Source organism: Melanerpes formicivorus, unplaced genomic scaffold (assembly GCF_026170545.1).
Source record: "Melanerpes formicivorus ecotype bairdi unplaced genomic scaffold, bMelFor1.0.p_v2 SCAF_2, whole genome shotgun sequence".
Taxonomy (NCBI): Eukaryota; Metazoa; Chordata; class Aves; order Piciformes; family Picidae; genus Melanerpes; species Melanerpes formicivorus.
This window is the reverse complement of record NW_027142354.1, coordinates 16,497,522-16,518,919: the sequence shown is the minus strand read 5'-3', so window position 1 is coordinate 16,518,919 and position 21,398 is coordinate 16,497,522. Positions and strand designations below refer to the sequence as shown.

Below are 21,398 nucleotides of genomic sequence, written 5' to 3'. Positions count from 1 at the left end.
TGACATAATTATTCAGCAAGAAATATACAGCATTCATTACTTTAAAATAAATCACTCTAAAAGGAGCAGGAGCTGACAAAATGCTTCTGCTTATATAGAATTTACTGCTCCCATGCATACAGATTTCAGAGTAGGAATGGAGTAACTAAGGAAAAAGGATGGATGATGAAACAAACCCTTTTGCTGCCAGGAGAACTGAAGTACTACTAATTCATATCCTTACATGACAAAGCATGAAAGTGGGAGAGTCTGTAGCATGACTCAATAGAAAGTATTGAAATAAACAAACCCATTTCTTCTCATATCAAACAGAAAGCCTGTATGTCCGTAAGTTAATTTTTGACCCTACCTGCAGCTACTTCTGTAAAAGTAATCAGGCAAAAAAAACTAACACTTGTTTTGGAACTACTCCTCTTGAAATCCAAAGCTACAAATGTTTTGATTCCTCTGCCAAGAATTTTTTAGTAAAACTACTTCTCACTCATCTAAAGTACTGGCGCAAGGCTCTGTAAATCTGAGTGAAACTGATCCTATGTCATCTAGCACACAATGTTTTGAATTGACTCAGGTACCGTAAAGTACAATAAGAAGGTGAATTTCACAGAAATGTGTTGATGGCTAAGAAAAAGATCATCTCAGGGTTAATAATGAAAAGGTGGAGATAATAAAAATATTTGAAATGTATGATATCCAGGATATTAATTTCTCCCACTACGTACTTAGAAGCAAAACAACTGTTTTACCTGGCTGCAATAAGATCTAGAAGATGTTGCCACCTGTCATTGATCTTGCCAAGTTTGTATTCAATCTCTGATGCCTTACTCTCATGGCTGGCTTTAGCAAGTCGTTCTCCCATTTGCTGGAGTTGGATTTTGTTCTTCTGGGCTACAGCAATTTCCTCTTGATAATCCTGGATGGTAAGGACAATCAGAAATCAAGGTACATCTTCTGAATACACTCTGCTCTATAATACTAAAGGAACTGTATAAAAAATGTCAGTGAGTGTTGTTTCTTTGGAGACTGGTATTGTGGAGAGACATCTTAAAACTTTATCAGAAGAATGGAAAAAAACACCTCAAAAAAACAAAGCACAACACCTTCTATAAACATATCTGCTACCTCATTATAGGCAATTCTGAGTGGATATTTAGTAAAGTATTGAGAAGCCTTTGACTTTCCATTCACTTAATTTTTCGGCAGTAGATCCTCCCTCAAGAAGGAGAGGAAATGCTGAATAGTGAGAGAACACGCACACAGTCTTACTGTAATTTATAAACATAAGTGTAAGGTAAACCCTTCATTTCAGCTAGTTCAGTATCCTCTTTGCAACATGAAACAAGCAGTTAAAGAACAGTATGTAAGTGGACAGACACTGCACTGTACCTTTTTAAGTTTCTCGATCATTTCTTCTATGAGGATGTCACCATTTTGAGAAACTTTACTTTCCATTTGTGTCAACCACTCACAGAGCTCCTTGTTCTTCTCACTGAAGACAGCCCACTCATTCAGTCTCTCACTAACTTGCTGTCGACGTAAGGAGACCTTAAACCATTTGCAGAGAGTAAGTAAAAACAAAATGGAAATGCATTTAAAGTAAATAAAAACAAAATAGAATTGCAGCTAAAAGATGCTTGAAACACTTTGTGCCTTTGAATTCCTCTGGCCCTACAAGACTGTTCCAGCCACTTGCTATTAAAACCAACTAGAGCTGTACTGCAGAAACTTAGTGCGACTCTCTGAGTTTAGACGTGTTAATCTCAGCTTTTCTGTTAGCTACATATGCAAAAAGAGAGGCATTCAAGCATAACACTCAGTAACCTGTCAATATTTTGTTTTATAATGTCTCTAGCCCAAATATTTCATTGAGGAAAAAAAATCCCATACCTTTTGTTCACTTATAAAATGTTTTAAAGTATATCAAAGGTTTCTTTTTAGTCTGAGATTAAATAAAGGAAGACAAAAGTGCTTAAAGCAGGAAAATAGATATATACAAAAGACAGGCCAAACTCCAAAAGACTGTAATTTGTGCGTGAACATGATTTGTAAGTACAAAGCTAAATCTAAGATACACTGTATTTTGCAGAAGTAATTTTCTACCTGAGTCTCAATACACTAATTTCACAGACAACTATTTCTCCTGAATGAACATGACACCTTGAGAGATTCCAAAGGATTGAGATGTGCCCTGACAGGAAAGAATAGGCATAAAAGAATAGGCAAAAAAAGTTAATACAGGAGGAATAAAGACATTTTCATGTTTAAAAATTGCTTAAAGCAGTGGCACCATCTGAGGCTATGAATGGTATTGGAAGATAAAGATGGACATTGAAATCAAAACAGCAGCAGAGGGTAAACAGCACATGTCTACAGTTTCAGACATTTGTGTAACTACTTACTTCCTCCCCATTATATTTTGCATTGTTTCGGACTTTATATCAGCCTTTCAACTGAGAAGATGAAGACTGCACCTGTTCTTTTATAAACAAAAGTGATGTGCTCTGTAACTATCAAGTTAGGTTTAACAGGGGCATACATGTGATCCTGCATTTCCTTTTTGAGGTTTGATGGCTGTGTTCCGGAAATAAGAAGCGGTTGAAGAAAGCGTTGCCCTAGGCTGCATCCTGAAGCAATCAACGTGCACAAAACTAAGGTAATATTTCTTTACTTTCTTTACAGAAATAATATTAGGATAATCTGAAAAGCTGAGTGAGGGGCACTCTATCCTCTGGATTTTCAAGTGCAAAATGGAGTCAAGAAACACACTAATAGCATGATGCACCTGAACAATTAAACAATAGTCTTCAGCTCATGTTGCATCCTCAGACTAAGAGAATTGCAGACACCAATGTCTGAAGAAGCAAAAGGTATCGGAAGAACTGATGGTACAATACAAGAATACTGAGTAGGGAGGGGGCATCCTTTCTAAGCACAACTCAAACAAAGCACAGCAGAATGTATTACTTCTGTATTCTCCCCATCAGTCATGCTACAGTCCCACAATACACAGTATGACTTCTTTGGTGGTTTTTCAAGGCTTTCAACCTCACAGTCATGACACAGTTCAAGAGTTCTAAAAACACTAGCAGCAAATAAAAGAAGCATTTGAATAGAGGTCTTCCTTGATTCAGCAAGAAGAAATTTTTGAATCTGAGTACATGTACATTCATCTTTTCTAAAAGCTGTCACTTGTATTCAGCTTTTCTCACAACACTTATGTACCCTGCACACTCATATCAGCACTCAGTACTATACTTGCCTGGTGGCACAGCTCCTCCCACTGTCTGTGCAGAAGCTCTATGCGCTCACTGAGGATTGAGATATCATCTGCACTGATATACAAATACAGGTTCTCCTTCAGCAGAGAGAGCTGTGCAAGGTCATCTCTCCATCCTTCAACAGCATTCTCTAGCTCCTTCAAAAAAAGTGTACAAGGAAAAAGGACCAGTTTGCTAACAAATTCAAAGTTATATGTGTTGATGAGCACTGATGTCTTACAGAATTGAAGTTGTATCAGATTCAGCATTCCAAGCCCAGAAAGAAAACAGCAACCCTATACATAGCAGTATTTTCAGTTATGAGTGCAGAAATTTCCCAATAGAAAGTGTGTGTCACTCTTGTAACAAGTAGCCACAAACTAATATCACTACTCGAATCTCAAGATGTAATCCATTTCTAAATGGCAAAGAACACAGCATAAGTAAGATCCCCCCAACAATCTCACCTCATGTAAAAAGTAGTAAATCAACAATTTAGACACCAGGAATTTAAATTTGAAATGAGAATTTCTGTAATAAAACAACACCAGTATTTAGTGCTTCTGCAGTACTTGTCAGATCTTATCTAACTTTGTTCAGGTCTATATTTACCCTGCAGGATTTGCATTATAGTGAGATCAATCAGATATTATGCTGTTTAAATGTTACATACATAGTTTTTTGTCACAGTGATGGTTGACCACTTTGCACAGTCAGGCCATTAACAGTGGAAGAAGTTGCTGCACAAAGGCAGGCAAAGATGATGCAACAGTTAGCAGAGAACAAGTGCTTTACCTTGCAACGAAGCTGCTCTGCATGCAACTCATCATGGTGTTCTGGCAAAGGCTGAGAAAGCTTTTTCTTGAATGATCTTAGCTTCTCCAGAGAGTCTCCTACGCCCTTTTCAGATTTTTTCCAGTCCTGAAGGCAGAATGTTTATTAGACTTCTGTTCAGAGCTGGATTATACTTATGTCAGTTGATTTGTCTAACCAGCCACTAAACAGTGAAAACTTTTTAATATTAAAACCCCCCTCTAAATAATATCTGTAGTCTCAGATCTTGCGTCCCCTGTACAACTGTCTGTTTTACTTTGTGTAGATCTCTGCTAGTAGAAGTACACATACCAAAGCCTCCTGTTATTACAACGTTGTTTAGATCCAACTCCATTCTTTCAGAAAAGCCTCTCCCTTCCAAAGTAATTTTTCACTTTCTTTTTTGAATGCCTATACTAAACATAGCACTGTTCTTGACAAAATTTCCATTCAGGTGCATTAATCTCTAGAAAAAGGGGGGGGCAGGGAAAGGGTAGTGGTTTGGGATACTGCAAATTCAGGTCATATTGAAGCAGCTGAAGCACCTCTTCTAAATTGTGATTCCAGCAGCTACACTCAGCTTTAGTGATGTATACTTTCCAAAATTTGAAATCTGTCCAATGCAATCAAACCATGCCAAACGTCATGTACCATTATTGTTTTACCTGCCTTGTTAAAGTCTATTAAAAAACATATTTAGAGATAGAAAGATCTCTAGTAAGCCAGTTAACCCATAAAGACTGACAGTTGTGTGATATCAGAAAACAAGGAACTTGTTTCCTTTGACCACTACCTTCACACTCCTTTCTTTTTTATCTTTCTAATCTGCACAAGTATTTCATTACCATCTCCAGGATGGAGAACTACAAACAACAGGTGGTACAAAACCCCTCTCTTTTGTGTCATGTTTCTACTCTTCTTGGCAAGTAATGCGACCTTATGTGACACCAGTCTGTGATTTTCTTAATGCAAGACACTCTTCTAGACTATACACTTGTGCTTCCCATTTGGTCAGAATACTACTGAAAAGTGATGTATTTAAGAGCAAGTTAGCCTAATGTAATGAAGGATTGATATCTATGAGATGATTTAATCAATTTGCATGAGAAACAATGAACTTGTTGAAGAAGTACAGAAGAAATCACAAACTTACCTTAAGTATTAAAGTGAGCTGCTTCTTTTGTTGTTCCAGTTGGGTGCTAGCTATCTTCCAGCGCTCCTGAATTTCGGTAAGCTCTGTCTGCAAGGCTGCCTCGGCTCCACTGTCAGCGGAGAGCAGCAGTTGCTTCCCAGCTTCCACAGTGAGGATATAACTCCCTTGCTGCCTTAGGAGAACTTTCTCTTTAAGCTGAAAACATTAACAGCTTTCTCTCAGCTTTATCTTTTTAATTACAATTAGCAGTTCAGTATAATTAAATCTCAAGCTCATATTTTAATTGATCGCATACTTTGGCTTACGCATGAGCTGTTGTCCAAATACTTTACCCTACCCTTTTCATTGTCATTTAGGGCAGCAGACCTTTAGAAACATTCACCAAGGAGATAAAGACATGAAAGACTTCTTTCTTCTCATTAGCATCAGTATCTCAATTGCTCTTAAAAAGAAATAATTTCTCTAGAGCCCATTATGCTTATAAGCTTTATTATATATATTTTCCAGTCAAAAAGCTTTAAGACATCAAGATGCTAGATAAGATACTGTTAAGCTCGCATAAGTATGGACACTCAAAGTATCCTTTTTTGTTAGCTAGAACATGTTCCTCAAAAAGGACGTCTTTGCCTTTTCAGAGCAGTTTGTCTGATGTTAGCTACAAAACAAAACCAGAAGCAAACAAGGCTTGAAAGAGGGCTCAGTAAGTTCTCCATTGTATGTTCTTCATGAACTCCAACTTTGTTTCCATCCCACTTCTGCTTCTGAGGCTATGCCAGCTCCAAACAAGAACTAGCATCCAAACTTTTTTTCTGCAAAACAGATACTCTAAATCTAATACATTTAAAAGAACATCTCAAATTATGAATGCTGTAAAAAAGGTGGGGATTTTTTTCTCTTTCTTCAAACACACTGGGCATACCTGCACTTCATCCAGTAATGCTCTGGCTTGCTGCAATGGGATAGGACCATTGCCCAGCCCACTCACTGGCTGACAGGACATTTCCACCAGCCACTTCCGCAGCTTCTCTGCCATCTCCCTGTAACGCTGCCACTGATGAATCTGGCTGTCAATGATCCCCTTTCTCTGCTGTGCCCGTCGAATTACTCCTTGCCATTGATTACTCAGAAGAGTCAGCTTCAGATTAAACTCATCTCTGTTATAAACAGATAAATAAAGAAAAATACATAGTAACCTTCATGTTTTAATCTAGCTATTTAATGAAAAGAACTGAAAGGAGAGGGAAGATATTTTACAGATGTCAGTTATGAAACATTAAGAGAAAGTACTGAAGTCTCACAATAGAACACTGAGGAAGAGAACTTCACATTTCACGTACTGGGAGAATTAAAAGGCTCCAAGTATTGAGACCTTAAGAACCCAAACCTTGAACACAAAACTCTTCTATCTTCTCCCCAGAAATATTTCAAGAAAACCCACAAGTTTTGCAAGTCTGAATTAGCCAAACTCATAGTAAACCATGAGATTTCATAGTTCCCCTCCAGATGTACTACTGAGCTCAAAATAGGAATAAGATATATACAGCATTACTAAACATCTATAAGCAGTTTCTCTGATGTTAGGACCATAATACCCTTAGGAAAGTCAATGCATATGCGCAAGTATCAAGCCAATAGTATTTCAACCAATTTTCATTCATTTGATCACAAGTGTTTAAAATAAAATCTCAGACAGCAATTAATCCCTATTTCATCACATTTAGGCTGCAGGCATTCTCAAACAACAATCAGGAATCCTCTCTGTAAAGGCACATCCCCAGCTGTTATATATATCAAATGTAACTCACCAGATCTGTCACTCCAGCATCTTTTCATAAAGTGACACATATTTAACATGCTTGATAATCCAAGATAAATCTTTGTCAGAGCAGGCTCAAGGCTGCTGTATTCCCAAATGCATTCACCCATTCACATACTTCATAGCATCCTTAAAGTACACCACAGCAATGGTAACTTTTACCTCAGCAGAACATGTGTTATCTTCACTAGAGCATAACCTGAACACTGACATCTGGTACCTTCCCTGTTTGGAAGTCCCCCATTAGTGTAAGTATCATTTACATAAGCAGCAGCAGCAACACAGGAATGCCTACCTGTCATCGACCTGTCCCTGTTCTAGGAGGTGCTGCCCATCAGAGATAATTGAATGCAAAATCTGCTGGCGGCTGAACATCTCTGCCTGGAATAGCTGTTTTACAGGAGACAAGGATGTTAGAACAAGATCTTACTTTTTAATTCCATCTATATGAACTGGTAAAAATGAATTTTCATGTACTTAATCTCATTTAAAATTAATTTAATGGGGATTTTGTCATAAGTTTAAGTAGATACATTTACAAAATCTCATTGCTGGAGTTACTTGCTCCTTCTAGCAAGGAGCAAGTAATTATTAGTAGTTCCTCGAGATTTAAAAAACCCACATTATTAAGCTAAATAACAGCAACAGGAGTTAGGTTTTACATCTCATAGTTTCATAGTTTCATAGTTTCATTCAGGGTTGGAAGGGACCACAAGGATCATCTAGTTCCAACCCCCCTGCCATGGGCAGGGACACCCCACACTAGATCAGGCTGGACAGAGCCTCATCCAGCCTGCTCTTAAACAACCCCAGGGACGGGGCCTCGACCACCTCCCTGGACAACACATTCCAGGGTTTCACCACTCTCATGGTGAAGAACCTCCTCCTCACATATAGCCTGAATCTCCCCACCTCCAGCTTCATTCCATTCCCCCTAGTCCTATCACTAACTGAGATCCTGAGAAGCCCTTCCCCAGCCTTCCTGTAGGCCCCTTTCAGATACTGGAAGGCGACAATTAGGTCACCTCGGAGCCTTCTCTTCTGCAGACTGAACAGCCCCAACTCCTTCAGTCTGTCCTCATAGGAGAGGTGCTCCAGCCTTCTGATCATCCTTGTGGCCCTTCTCTGGACACGTTCCAGCACCTCCATATCCCTCTTGTAATAGGGGCTCCAGAACTGGACGCAGTACTGCAGGTGGGGTCTGACCAGAGCTGAGTAGAGGGGGAGAATCACCTCCCTCGACCTGCTAGCCACACTTCTTCTGATGCAGCCCAGGATCTGATCGGCTTTGCGGGCTGCAAGTTCACACTGAGAGCTCATGTTGAGCTTTTTGTCCACCAGCACCCCCAAGTCTCTCTCTTCAGGGCTCCAAATACAATTGTGTGATTGACACTCTTACTGACATAATTAAAACAGGGTATTTATTGTGTGGACAGAAAAGGCCCCTTTTATTTTCTGACATGAATAAAAACATTATAGTCCTCTGTCGTGTTATGCACAGTTTGTGTGTGATAGTGTTATAGGAAGTTTTAATTCAAATTTACATGACCAATAGAACTTAAAAAGAAATTGTCAGCCATATGTAGGAGCTGGAAATCAATTTTTCACTTCTACCACTTTTCTCAATTTATTTTCCAGTTTTCCCCATGAGTCACAATTAACTTTCACAATACCATTAAAGCTTTCTTATTACTTAAATATTACTTAAAACAAAAAATTACTTAAGTACTACTTAAGATGACTTAAGTACTATTTAAATTTATTTTTTTTTAAAGTATTTTCTTTTAGTATTGGACCATGCCTCTAGATTAGCTTGTTCATGAATATTCTTGTGTTGAGTAATGCACATGCAGGCACCAGGTCAAAACTGGACCCATTCTCTGTTTAAAAGGTTTCCAAAGATATTGTGGTAGTTTTAGTCTACGCCTTTTAAAATTTCCCACAGCTCTTGGAACAGAAAGTGGTAAAATGTAAATAAATTACTACTGGGTGTAAAAAGGAAAATAATGATAGTTCTAATCAATCCCATTGGAGAGGTATCTACCATTAGATTTAGTTTGCAAAACAATCTCTTTTTTTGCTTCTTCATCTGATGCTTCTCCTGGCTTTACTGACCTTGACTGCATTGCTTTGTTGTGACTGGTATAAACAACTTCTCTGCTATTTTCTCTTGTTCCTTTTGCGTACAGGGGGCAGGGAAGGAGGCAGGGAAAGGAGAAGCAGTTGCAGCTCTCCTGTTCTTTGGCCAGTGGGGTTCTTTTGCTGTTTATTAATAGTAAATACCTGCAAATATTGTAAATAGTGTGTATTTTGTACATATTCATTGTATATTGTAGTTTTGCTTGTAAATACAGCTTCATTCTGCTTCCATCTGGGCTGGGCTGGCAAAACTGAATGTTGGAGGGGGAGTTTTCAACCCACCACAGATATCAAAAGAGAAAGCATACTGGTAGGAAGCTTGAAATTATTTTTCTCTTGTTAGTGATGGTGCTTGCAGTTGATAGAATTTCATCCTTGTCTGAACTGAGGCCACTATTCCCCAAATCCACCCCACAACCACCCCTGTTACGTGGCTTACCACTAGCTCAAATTGTGACGTACCAGGCCCTGCATCTGCAACTGCCAGCAAAATACTGCCACCTGCATAATTCAATTCCACAAACATGTTGTATGTAGCTTAGGACTTCTAGACGATAGACTAGTTTTTCAAAATGAGGTTTTGCCTCCAAATCACAGAGTCAATTTTTTAATATGTTACCCAGGTCATAATTTTTTCCATAGAAAGAATTAATGTTGTCTAATTTCCTTGCAGATGTATTGGATCGTGTTCTTTGAATATTTGGCTCTTATGAATGACTAAGCCTGAATCAGAGGGAAACTAATTGCCCTTTTATCTCATGAACAAAACCACAATACAGTGTGGTGGAAATTTTCAGAAAGCTGTGCAAGAAGGCAGAAAGTTTATTTCCTGTCACATCTATTTCTGCCGAGTCAGGGGACATGGATGAAATACAGGAGACAACAGCATCTACCAACATACCAACATTGCTGACAAATTGAGTCTAAACAGAACACAACTAGTCAAAACCCCCAAGCAAACCCAACCCCTCTAAAAGCAACAATTTTATCATTTTTTAAGAGGGCAGATGAAATAAGAGCTTATTAAGTAGGAATAACTCTGCTTAGAGTGGAGGTATTCAAGCTCTACCCAAAAGCAGAGACATTTCTGCCAACATCCACTTGCCCTGCACATGTACACTGTCTATGTAAGAGTGATACTCTGTTGTGTAGGACCACTTGTTGCCCCAATTTCTTCTCATATGAAGAGTGAATCACAGCAATAGGAAGTCAAAGGAGAAGGAATAGAGGGCACATTACAAGCACACTGGAAAAAAAATTCATAACTCATTTGACAAGGAACTTCTCCTGCCACCACTTCCTCAAATGCTTCTCAGTGCATTCCCACTGTGCGGGGGTACCAAGCAATGTACCAGGCCTAGAAATGGCTATCTAGAGAATTGTTCAAGAATGACTACAAAACTATCCTGACAGCCTTGTCTGATGCAGATGCCAGCACATGGTATTTGAAAAAGGGATCACCTCCACATTGCTGGTTTCTAAATTTCAATGGGAATTTAAGGCCACTGAGGTAGCTGGGGTCCTATAAATAAAAGCCATCAAAGTCACAAGTCAGCATTGAAAAGTTGGTAACAGAGTTGGAAGCATTTCAGTATCCATTCTGGAAATGTGTGTGGAAACAGAACATTTTCTTATTATCTTCATAAACACAAAGCAAAACAATCTGGAAATTATTCTGAAGAAGTTTAGGTTTGACCCTTTCAACTGTGAGGAGAGAAAAGAGAATTCTTCATGAGAGTCAGCAGATACTACAAAGAACCTTTAGTACTGAATACACTTAGACTATATAAAATGACAAAAAAAAAGATGCTCTTTCTTTGAATGAATTGCAGTATTTACAAAAACTGCTATTAGTTCTCTAAATTCTGAGAGATAATTTTATAGTTCTAATTAAAAAAAAAAAAAAGAGTGCCTGAGTAACACTTATCTGAGCTAACTGCTCAGATCAAAGTTTCAGGAATGCATTAAGATGAGATCTCATGAAAATCAAATGTGATGCTGTGGAAACCGTTAAAAAAATTATAGCTTTAAATGGACACAACAACAGTAGGAAACTATCCACTTAGTAATAATTTCTGGACATTGAAATCTCCAAGACCTGAGATGTTTTAGTTTAGAAAGATAAGGTCCCATTAATGCTTGCAGCACTGAAAGAAATTAAATGGGTAGCATTTGTGAAAGCAAAGGCAGTTAACTGCTATAGCGAATGTAGGCTAAATCAAGCAACACCAGCTGTGACTGACTTTCTGCTATCAGACATTTATTCAAACACTATGCTATGAGATATAAGGCAAGCAGAAGGGAGGACATGACTCTCCCTGTGGTCTGGCCTGAGTCTATGGGTAGGTCAGCTGCAAGAGATGTGGGAACTGAAACTACTGTGGCCACATGGGAGCTCTGGTATGAAATTTGACTCGTCTTGATCTTACCAAGATTCTTACTAGTAACAATATGGGTAGATAAAAAATGTGCATCGCTTGACTTCACTGAAAAATTCTGAAGGCATCCACTACTGAAAACTCTGCACCGGTTTTCTGAGCAGAAAAATCTAGGCTAATTCTTGACTTGTTACAGACAAATGACTCCAGTACACAGTGAAGACCACATCAATTTGTTCTCCAGGGCAAATGCAGGCCTCATAGTAAGTTATATAGCTCAGTATTTTGACAGAAAAAATTCTCTTTAATGTGATTTTCAGATACTTTATATGTTGACAGTTTAATAACAAATAACCAAAATCAGAATAAACTGGGGAAAAAACCCAAAACAACACAGCAGAGATTTTCACCAATTATGACTGAAGACAAAGGGCCAAATTGCATGAAATTAGTTAGGTTCTATGAAAAGACCAACAAAAACTTTGAAGTTTGAAGTAGATTAAATGCAGAGAACAAGCACTCATAGGCATGCTGATACGCAAATCCTGCCCCAAACTCTGTGTCATTGATGTATTTGCATTCTTCTTTTCTAAGCTGATGTATTAAGATGGTGCAGGCAAATGTAATTCAGTTCATAACACACTATTATGTTACTCCACAAGAGAATGTGCATTCTGCTTTTGTACAAATAGTATGAGTTGTAGTTACGTATAAATCCAGATGATGACTTGCCTCATGTGCCCTCTGTTGTTCTAAAAGGCTCTGGTAGTTTCCTGAAATCTCTGCAGCCAGCTTCTGCTCTGTCTGAACTAGTAAATCCATCCATGTCTCACATTTCTCCAAGAAGGTCTGCTGCTGCAGCAAGAAAGATTGCAGCTTACTGAAAGAAAGAAAGAAAAAAGAAAGACGGATCCAAGTAAGGATTTTTCCTCTCATGAACATTGTTAAGTGTCTAGTCAACACTTCGAAAAGTAGCAGTTTTTCTCATTTCCAGTTCTGTTAATTTGTAACAAAACTACCATCTCAGCTCACTGGCTTTGCTCTTTCTTTTCAGTACACCAAATTAAAGGAGTTTTGGTTGATGAATTATGTGAAACATTGTCTATATTCTGCAAAAGATACACCTTCTAGCTGTTGTAATATAGGAAAAATATACAATAATCATCAACTATCCTCACCTGAATCTTTCCATAGTCTGAGATGAGATCTGAGACCAATGTCTGTTCAGGTTCTGCATCCTTTTGATTTCTTTATCACTCAGAGCAAGTCTATAACCCAGCTCATTAAGACGGTCCAAATCTGGCACCATGCTGCTGAACTTCAACATCTGACTCTGCAACAAACCATTAAAGTGATAACTAGGAGGTCCAGTAATTATGCTATTAAAGACTGCAAAACTATGAACCAGCACACAGTTAAATTAGGAATGGCCTCTGTTGCCACCAAGTGGTAAGCAATCCCTATGCCAGGAAAAGATTGCATCTCTAGTTTTCAGCCTTCGGTCTCAGACCACAATCATGTTTAAATTTACACAGAGAACTGTCTTGCTAATTGAGTATTTACTACCCAAACCTGCAGAAGTAGGCTAGTGTTTGAAGCTATATGTTTATATCATAAAAAAGATTATTTTTTATCCCCTTGTTTCTTAGCCAGAATGCTAGGCTGGCTAATTCCCACTGAATGTTTTCAACTTTCTATTTTAAATTTTTTGCTTTGCATTACAGAAATATCCAATTCACTACTTTAGGGAAATCACCTGGATATTAGTATTCCCAATGCTGAATTATGTGTATAGTTAATTCTGACAGAAAAATAACAAAAGGACAAAAAAAGGACAAAATCAGCCCAGACAGCAAAGTTCATGAACTTCCTGTCAAGGCCTTGAAAGAAGACAAGAGAAAAAAAGCCACCCAAAAACTACAGAAAAAACAAATGAAAGAGCTCAGATGAAGATCACATGGTACCAGCATGTATGTTTCTTCATGGTATCAAGATACTCAAAATGAATACATGACTTCATTCCTAAACTAAATACCACTGAGATAGAAATGGCATAAATTCAAAACAAGAGAAAATTAGATTAAGGAAATCTCCAAAACCTGATATAATTTCCATTCCCATTTTGATTTGATAGTCACTTCATTCTAAACAGTTTGTCTGTCCTTTTGTCTTGTCTCAGGGGCAACACATTGAATAAGCATATGCAGTCCTAGACTGCAACTAAACCTCTAAGTTCTCAGCCTTATAGTTTGCATGACTAACAGTCCTTTAATATGTACAGAATGTATGTGGTATTTGTGTATTCCCTATACTACATATAACCAGGCTAACAGAAAAAGAATCCACAATTTTTGTGTTCATTAGTCACCTTGAGTTCTTCCATCCTACTCTGTATTGTTGAGAGATCAGATGAGTGACCGGGATCCTGTCCTTTCAGTCTTTCTTCTGCTTCTGTTATCCAGGCCTCGAGGACCTGCAGGTTCTTGGCAAAGGTTTGGTAGTCCAGCACTCCAGCCTTGAAGAGAAAAGGACTCATATTTTAAGAACTTGGACCACATAGCATCCATATTCTCATTATAGATTTGCAAACAGTTGTATAGGATAGGACCAATTGTAACTCCTATTTTACTCACAGACTGTGTAAATTACTGGAGGTTTTTCAGGTTAGGAGAGAGAATTTTTGATCATACCAAAAAGGCAACACTTCGATAAAGTGCATAAATAATCTCACTGCCTTGAAATAGGTTATTTTCTCTAACTTCCTTTTATGAAACTAACTCCTCTGCTTAATTTATTGACAGCAGAAAGAACCACTAGCGGCTTTTACTGAAATCTGAAATGAGAAACTTTTCTTATGTTTTGTCTCTTCACAGCACAGAGAAGCTGTAAATAGGTAAATTCTCTTGTTGCTTTCTCACCCATGTACTTCCCCATGGAACACATTTTGCCATGTAATTAGCAACAGTTGCTGAACAGACTTTGACCACAAATGGTAGATGGCAGTCTGGCCACTGACATTAATAGGAACGGTAAAAATCATCTATACACAATTCTTCAGAATCTCTCATTTGTTTTGCTACTAAACAACAAGCTGGGAAGAGAAGGTTGTCTTCGAGAAGCAGTAGCACTGGATCTAGCTGTTAGCACTTTTGGCATCTGCAAAAAGCATGGTGCCCTTAACATTCCAAACACTTGAGGTTTGCTATGCTCTTCCAGAATCTGGACCTTCTTACAAGATTTGTATGATGGACTTAAGCATATTTTATACTCTTAGCTTTGGCTTCTATGGAAGTCTAGCAAATGCTGATGAAGAGGTAACACCACCCTCTTTTGTGATGCAGTTTTAGCTAATTTATGTGTTTTCAGGTATCACAGGATGATCAGCTTCAAGGACTGAAAACACTCTGCATACCTGAAGTAAACCCTGCTGCTTGCAGAGGGTCTGTTCTAAGGTTGACAGATTCTGGTTCAGAGAAAGATAATCAGATTGTATAGCTGCTGCTGCTGAAGCTTCCACCTGGCTTTTCAGCTCCTCTCCCAGCTCTTGAAGAACAATCAGTGATTCCTGTGCTGTCTTCAAATCTGTGAGTAGATCCTGTGGCAACACATTGAATAAGCATATGAATAGTTAACCTGACACACTGCTGATGTCATCTTTCCCTCATTTAAAGGAGGAATGAAATGACTGGACTCCACCACTGCATGAAAAGTTTGCATTTACAATTGTATTTCAATGCTGAAGTATCCACCAGACACTGTATGAGAAGGATATGATATGCAGAATAAAAACTCCAAAGCCCAAACGCCTGTACACAGAGGAACAGAAAGAAATGACTGCTCACCTACCTTTGAGCAAGCCTAAGTTACTGATGAGGTAACAAATGATTTTGAAACAAACTGTTTGAAACTATTGACATGATGGTTCTAAGCAGTGGCAGCCCTCACTGTGGGTCAATTCAGGTATGACTAGATCTCCCTTTCCTTTTTTTCCTGCTATGAATTACCAGGAGGGATGAAAAAATAGCTTTTGCACATGGCCTTACATAATGGCTAAGGAGTGGGACATCAGAAAATGGAGAAAATATTTGATCTGAACAATTTGAACTAACAATCCAGATGATTATGGCAGCAAATGCTCAACATGCTCAATAATGTGTTCATTTTTCTCCTCGCAATTGTTTTGCTTACACGTCTTAAGACAATTAAAATTGTAACTTTTTGGTCAATGACACTTAACATTGACTTAGCATAGAGTCAAAAGATCAAAATGTAACTACAGATAGGAGATAAATTATCCTGCTGCCTTGAGATAGTCTTGAAAAAAGGAAGAACCTCAAGGTTTCAGAGTTGAATGGCGTCCTTCTATAAAGAAGGATAAAGATTTTCCCAGAACACACACAGTCAGAAAAAGTGCACTGCCTTGATTGGTGAGAACACCATCCAAAAATTTTGTGTTTCTTTCTCTTATAAGGAACTCAACAGATTTGGTAGAGATGTTTTCTTAAGCAAGAATCCCTTCAATGAACAGGGACTTCAGTCTGAATCACATGACTTTAGATATAAGCTTCTGAGTCACCACCACAACGAGTAATAGAGGGATCCCAAGAACAGTATGAGAAACTTGTACGATTTGTCTAGATGTAAAGTTGTCTCCTGTGCCTCAGATGCATAAGTCAAAAAGAAAAGTGTTTGTATGGAAGCCTCCAAAACACCAAATACAGAGTTTAGTAATGAAGAGCCTCTTATGATTTTTATCCCTCAGAGATGTTTTAAAAAACTGCAAAGCCTAACTGAACATACATTGCAGTCCTGAATCCAAGTAGTAACTTCATCATCGGCAATATCTTTGCTGGTGGCAGTCTTCAGGAGTTCATTGGTCTGGTCTTCTCGCTGACGGACAGTGGAAGAGCACTGCTGGTAACAGTCCTTGTACCTCTGCCATAGCTGAAGGAGGCCTTTGCTGGCACGCAGCCGCTCTGCAATCTCCTGCATAAGGTTGTTCCACCTGGTGAAAAGATTGGAGAAATGATCAAAGCCTAGGACTCCACAAGAATTACTCTTGTTCTCCTTCTTTGCTGCTGTTTCCCCATGGTATTCTAGCTCTTACGAAATTTTTTTTATAATCAAAAGCCAGACACTTGGAGAAGGAATCCAAAAACTGTTCTGTTCTGACCTGCGGCAGCAGGTCTGATCTGTGATACATCTTGGATGCTGTACATTAATGCTTTAGGTCACAGCTTGAATGAACTTTTTAAAGTGAACTTCCTCCTATTTGCACTTAACACACTTTGGTTCACAGCACAGAGCATCCATGACTGATCGTTAACTGCTATTAACAGATTACAGCAAGGGCCTAAGAAGCCCAAAACAGGTGTAAAAAATAAACCATTTCTTCTGCTGTAATTTCTTCCCAAACCCTGACAGAATATTTAAAGTCATAAGGCTCTGTGTAAGTCCCTTCTAAAATACTTCCAGACCTATTTTAAGTTTTTACGGTTTTACTATCCAATCAAATACCTAAGCCCCTTTTGAATTCTTGGCACTGACAGCAAATGAAAACAAGTACTTTCTCAAATGTGCAGGTATTTAGCAAATTACCTCATTGTCTCCTTAGCAAAGGAAATGACAGTATTTTTCAATTGTTACATGATAAAAATGGTGAAATTCCACCAGCCACTGAAACTGTGAAATCCTACAGTATCTTTTCTGAAATGGGGTGAATAAGCCCTCCCCCCTGCTTTCACAATCTAGGGTATGATGCACCACAGATTAAAAATTTGGTATGACTGTGTTTTTGAAAAACACTCCTAACTTTCCACCAAACTAGTTTTTATTTTTGGATCTTGCCTTTCTGTAGCTTCTTTAAGTACAGTCTTGCACTGGTTCTGGCCCAAATTCAAAGCCAGGAAAGCTGTTCACTACGCTGCTGGTGAGGCTTAGCTGTTCTTGCCTATCACGTCCTTCCTACAAACTAGAAATTCAGGCAGAATTGCATTTCAAGTGCAGTATTCTTTTCCATCATGGTACTTCGCATGGAGCAAAACTACTGACAGTAATGGCCAAATGCTTTGCTGGCAAAAATAACTATTCATTTATTAATAGCAGTAAATGAAACAGTTCTGCTCCAGCTCTTAGTAATAGGAATGACCCCACCTGTTCCCATAAGCCACCCAAGTCTCCAGAACTGTAAAATAATAAAACATAACAGCAACAGAAATTATGTAAAACTGGGTCAATAGATAAAAGCAAATTTACCACTGAAAGTAAAGTTCAACACAGACATTTTCTACCTCATATTAACGTCTTTCAAATTGTTAGTAAGTGTTTCAGTCACTGGCGGGTGACATTCTTTCAACAGTTGATTGGTCACAGAGCCAAATTTCTGTAATCTATGTTCCTGCTTTTCCAATTCATCTTGTAGGCTCTAAAACAAACAATTATAATAAAAAGCATAAATATACATGAGGCATCACAAATTGCATTACATAGAAACATTTCCAAAGAATACCATTTACATCATACAGCTTATGAATGCAAAATTTGTTTCATGTGTCTTTCACCTAATAAGACTTTTGAAGACTTTTATCACCAAAAAGTAGGTTTTAACCTAATATTTTCAGAAAACATAAAGATCTTTTGGAAGCAATTATTCTCTTGCACAGGAGGAGTTAAGTGCACAGAACTGCTTCAGAAATATAAACTTAACTAGTGGAAGAAAATAAATACCCTGTATAGAATGAGATGAAAAACACAACAGCCTAAAGATGCTTTATTCTGAAAACAAGGTTCTTGCTTTTTTATTTCTCCATCTAAGTGATGCTGGCAGGGAAAGTGCTCCTATTTATTTTTTTTTATGCCCTTAAATATTTGTGTGCATATTATTATAATTTGAACAGGCCAGCAGATAGCAAGCTATTAAACAGTACAGTCAAAGTCTTAATAAGCAAAAAAGTCATACAGCTATTGTTTTACTGACTCTTCTTCTTTGACATATAATAAATTAAAACCTAGAAGAGTGGCTGCAAAAGTGCATTGATGCTTTTTAAATTTTGGTCTGAAAGGTCTTGTTCATTGTTGGCTTCATTTGTGTCTGGACTTCAAATTACAAAAAAATATTTAAATGATGATGTAAAGGTAATTTTTCTGGCAAATACTAACAGTGCAATTTCTCATAACTGAAAATATTTGCATAAGTATTTTTAATTCCAAATACAGTAGCTTTCTTTGAAATAGAAGTTTATTCTATGCAATGGAACATTAAACAAATGCAATGGAACATTAAACAAAAATTTATTTAAATTAATTTCAAATAATATTAATTTGTATAACAGGCCTGTGACTTGCACTGGAAAAAATCTCTTGAACATGTAAATACTTCATCTCTTTTACCATTTTCTTTCATGTTCAGTCTACTGTATACCACAGAGTTGGTATGTATGTGTTAAAATGTGATCTCAACATGTACCACTACCTCAAAAGCCTGAAAGACTGAGAAACTTTAGTTTTAATGGTTAGTAGAATGATTTAAAAACTTCTATCAATCTGACAGTAAGGTTTAAAATTTCAAGAACAGCATCAAAAATCTAAAAAGAAAAAAATCCAAAAATCAACCATCCCCATGTTACTTTTCTGGAAAATTAAAAATGCAACATCTATTTGTTAATATGTGATTTGTTGATATGTGATTGTAATGGGCCACTATATATGTACTTAGAATCACAGAATGGTAGGGGTTGGATGGAACCTCTGGAGATCATCTAGCCCAACCTCTCTGCAGGTACATCTAGATCAGGTTGCACAGGAATGCATCCAGGCAGGTTTTGAAAATCCCCAGAGGAGACTTCACATCCAGTCTTGGCAGCCTGCTCCAGTGCTCCATCACCCTCAAAGTAAAGAAGTTTCTCCTTAACTTCAGGTGAATTTACAGCCTAAAATGTATTTATCTGCATCTATGCAATGAGGGACAAAATTAATCCTTGAATCCATCCTTAGTATGTCAGAAGGCATGATATTCTATTTACCTGAAGATTGTCAACTTGGGCTTTCACAGCTTCCAAAGAACCAGTAAGAAGATAAAAACGGGACAAAGAATATCTAGCTTCCGTCAGGTAACTATTCAGCTCTTCATAAGCCACTTTGTAAATGCTCCACTGATCAAGAACAGATTGTAACAATATCTTCAGTTGGCTAACCTAGGAGGAGGGAGGTGGAAAAAAACAAACAGAAAAAAAACCCAAAACAGAAGTAAATGGAAAGCTTTCAAGACACTTTGTTTTTGTTTAAGTTATTTTCCTCCTTTTGAACTCAAAATACTTCTAGTTCAACATATTGAATCTTAAACCTGTTGGGAGAATGAAGATTTTGCAAAATCATCATCTGGGCTTACACTGGGTACAGCAAAAAATTCTGCTTGATTTTCTACAGTTAGGATAGCAGGGACTGAGAGGATAGCAAGTCCATTCTACTTTGGTTCAAAGTGCAATCAAGAGAAATTGCTTAAGACTATGAAACCTATATCTCTAAGGCAAGTAAATCAGCCTATGAAAATCAGCAGGCAGGCTAGCACTAACACACTACATTCTTCCTGAGAAGATGGACTAATGTTGATCAAGCTTTGGATGATGACAACTAATACTGATTACTTCCTTATTCTATGAGATCTGTGAGCTTTGAAAGGCAGTTCCTCACAGACAATTTGGGGCCTTTCCACTAAATATCAGGAAACATCTACAGAGCTTCAACTACAATAAATAAAAGTGTCCTTGAAATAGGAAATATTACAACCATTTTATGCAGAGCATACACACAAACAGGGATGGATGGATGGAAATGGACACAATTCAGAATCTCTTCCCTTACATGCTGCAAATCAATAGTTTAAATTTTCCTTCATGCCCTGTAATTTGCCTCTTTTACCATGTGATCCAAATTCGCCCAGGAACGGTTAATTTCTTGCAGTGTATTCATAACAGCCGAAGAGACTTCCTCCTTCTTGTTCTGTATCAAAGACAGACCACTTTGTTCTACATTTTCCACTTCTTTTTCCTTTGTTCTTATTGATTCTTCTAATTCCTGAAATGAAAGAAGATATTTGACTATTTTTGTTTAATTGGTTAAATAATGCCTTGAGATAGGCATTAGAAAACATCGAAAACCACACTTGCAAGAGTTGATTTTCATTCCCAGGAAACCAATAACTCATCAGAAGTTTTAATTAATATTTTATGTTCCATTTAAAGCACAGTAATTTGTCTTTAATTTAAATAGAAGCATTAAACATTAAACTTCTGTGTAATCTCATGAAAGAGCCCAAAACTCATTAAAAATAGGGCAGCTGCTTAAATACATGGGAAAATTGTTGTGTGTCTTGGTTTGTCCTAGAACACTGAGAGGGCTTTTTAATTAGCCCAAATCTGGCTGGCTCAAACTCTGGAAAAAATTAATTTTGCCACCCAAGCAAAAGGACAAAATGACTTCCTAGGGAACAATGTCAATTTGTCATGCCTCCCCACATGAAGTGGAGTCTTTTTTCTTTTGCCAGGTCCTAGCAAAGCCCCTTGCCTGAGGACAGTAAGCCTTCTCCTTTTCTAGATGACAAGTTCACAGGAGTCCAGCCAATGACAACAAGCAACAGACTGCAGGAATTTTCCTTATTGCCTCCTCAAAGTTGTCTGTCATTGGGAAGCATTAATGAGCCTGATAGCATTTTGCTCTGCTCAGTGTTCCCACACAGTAATACAAGAAAACGGAAGCAAATGAACAGTTGGCATGAAAACAAGTGAAGAAAACAGGGCTGAGTGCATAAGCACTGAGGCCATGACAATTTGTTAGTGGCTTGCTTTGGC

The 21,398-nt window shown here is 37.9% G+C and overlaps 1 protein-coding gene across 7 annotated transcripts in view; it reads right to left on the bottom strand.

Moving 5' to 3' along the window:
• Positions 1 to 21,398, bottom strand: part of SYNE1 (spectrin repeat containing nuclear envelope protein 1) — a 317,978-nt gene that overhangs the window by 42,952 nt on the left and 253,628 nt on the right. For all 7 annotated transcript variants that reach the window (XM_068151740.1, XM_068151698.1, XM_068151707.1 and 4 more), the window contains 15 exons: positions 20,470 to 20,625; positions 19,575 to 19,745; positions 17,844 to 17,977; positions 16,354 to 16,558; positions 14,966 to 15,148; positions 13,922 to 14,068; positions 12,732 to 12,886; positions 12,286 to 12,433; positions 7,332 to 7,426; positions 6,140 to 6,374; positions 5,221 to 5,415; positions 4,050 to 4,175; positions 3,257 to 3,412; positions 1,384 to 1,542; positions 744 to 910 (listed from right to left, as the gene is read on the bottom strand). In XM_068151740.1, the coding sequence (XP_068007841.1) occupies positions 744 to 910; positions 1,384 to 1,542; positions 3,257 to 3,412; positions 4,050 to 4,175; positions 5,221 to 5,415; positions 6,140 to 6,374; positions 7,332 to 7,426; positions 12,286 to 12,433; positions 12,732 to 12,886; positions 13,922 to 14,068; positions 14,966 to 15,148; positions 16,354 to 16,558; positions 17,844 to 17,977; positions 19,575 to 19,745; positions 20,470 to 20,625 (2,432 nt within the window). The remainder of the gene's footprint in view (positions 1 to 743; positions 911 to 1,383; positions 1,543 to 3,256; positions 3,413 to 4,049; positions 4,176 to 5,220; positions 5,416 to 6,139; positions 6,375 to 7,331; positions 7,427 to 12,285; positions 12,434 to 12,731; positions 12,887 to 13,921; positions 14,069 to 14,965; positions 15,149 to 16,353; positions 16,559 to 17,843; positions 17,978 to 19,574; positions 19,746 to 20,469; positions 20,626 to 21,398) is intronic.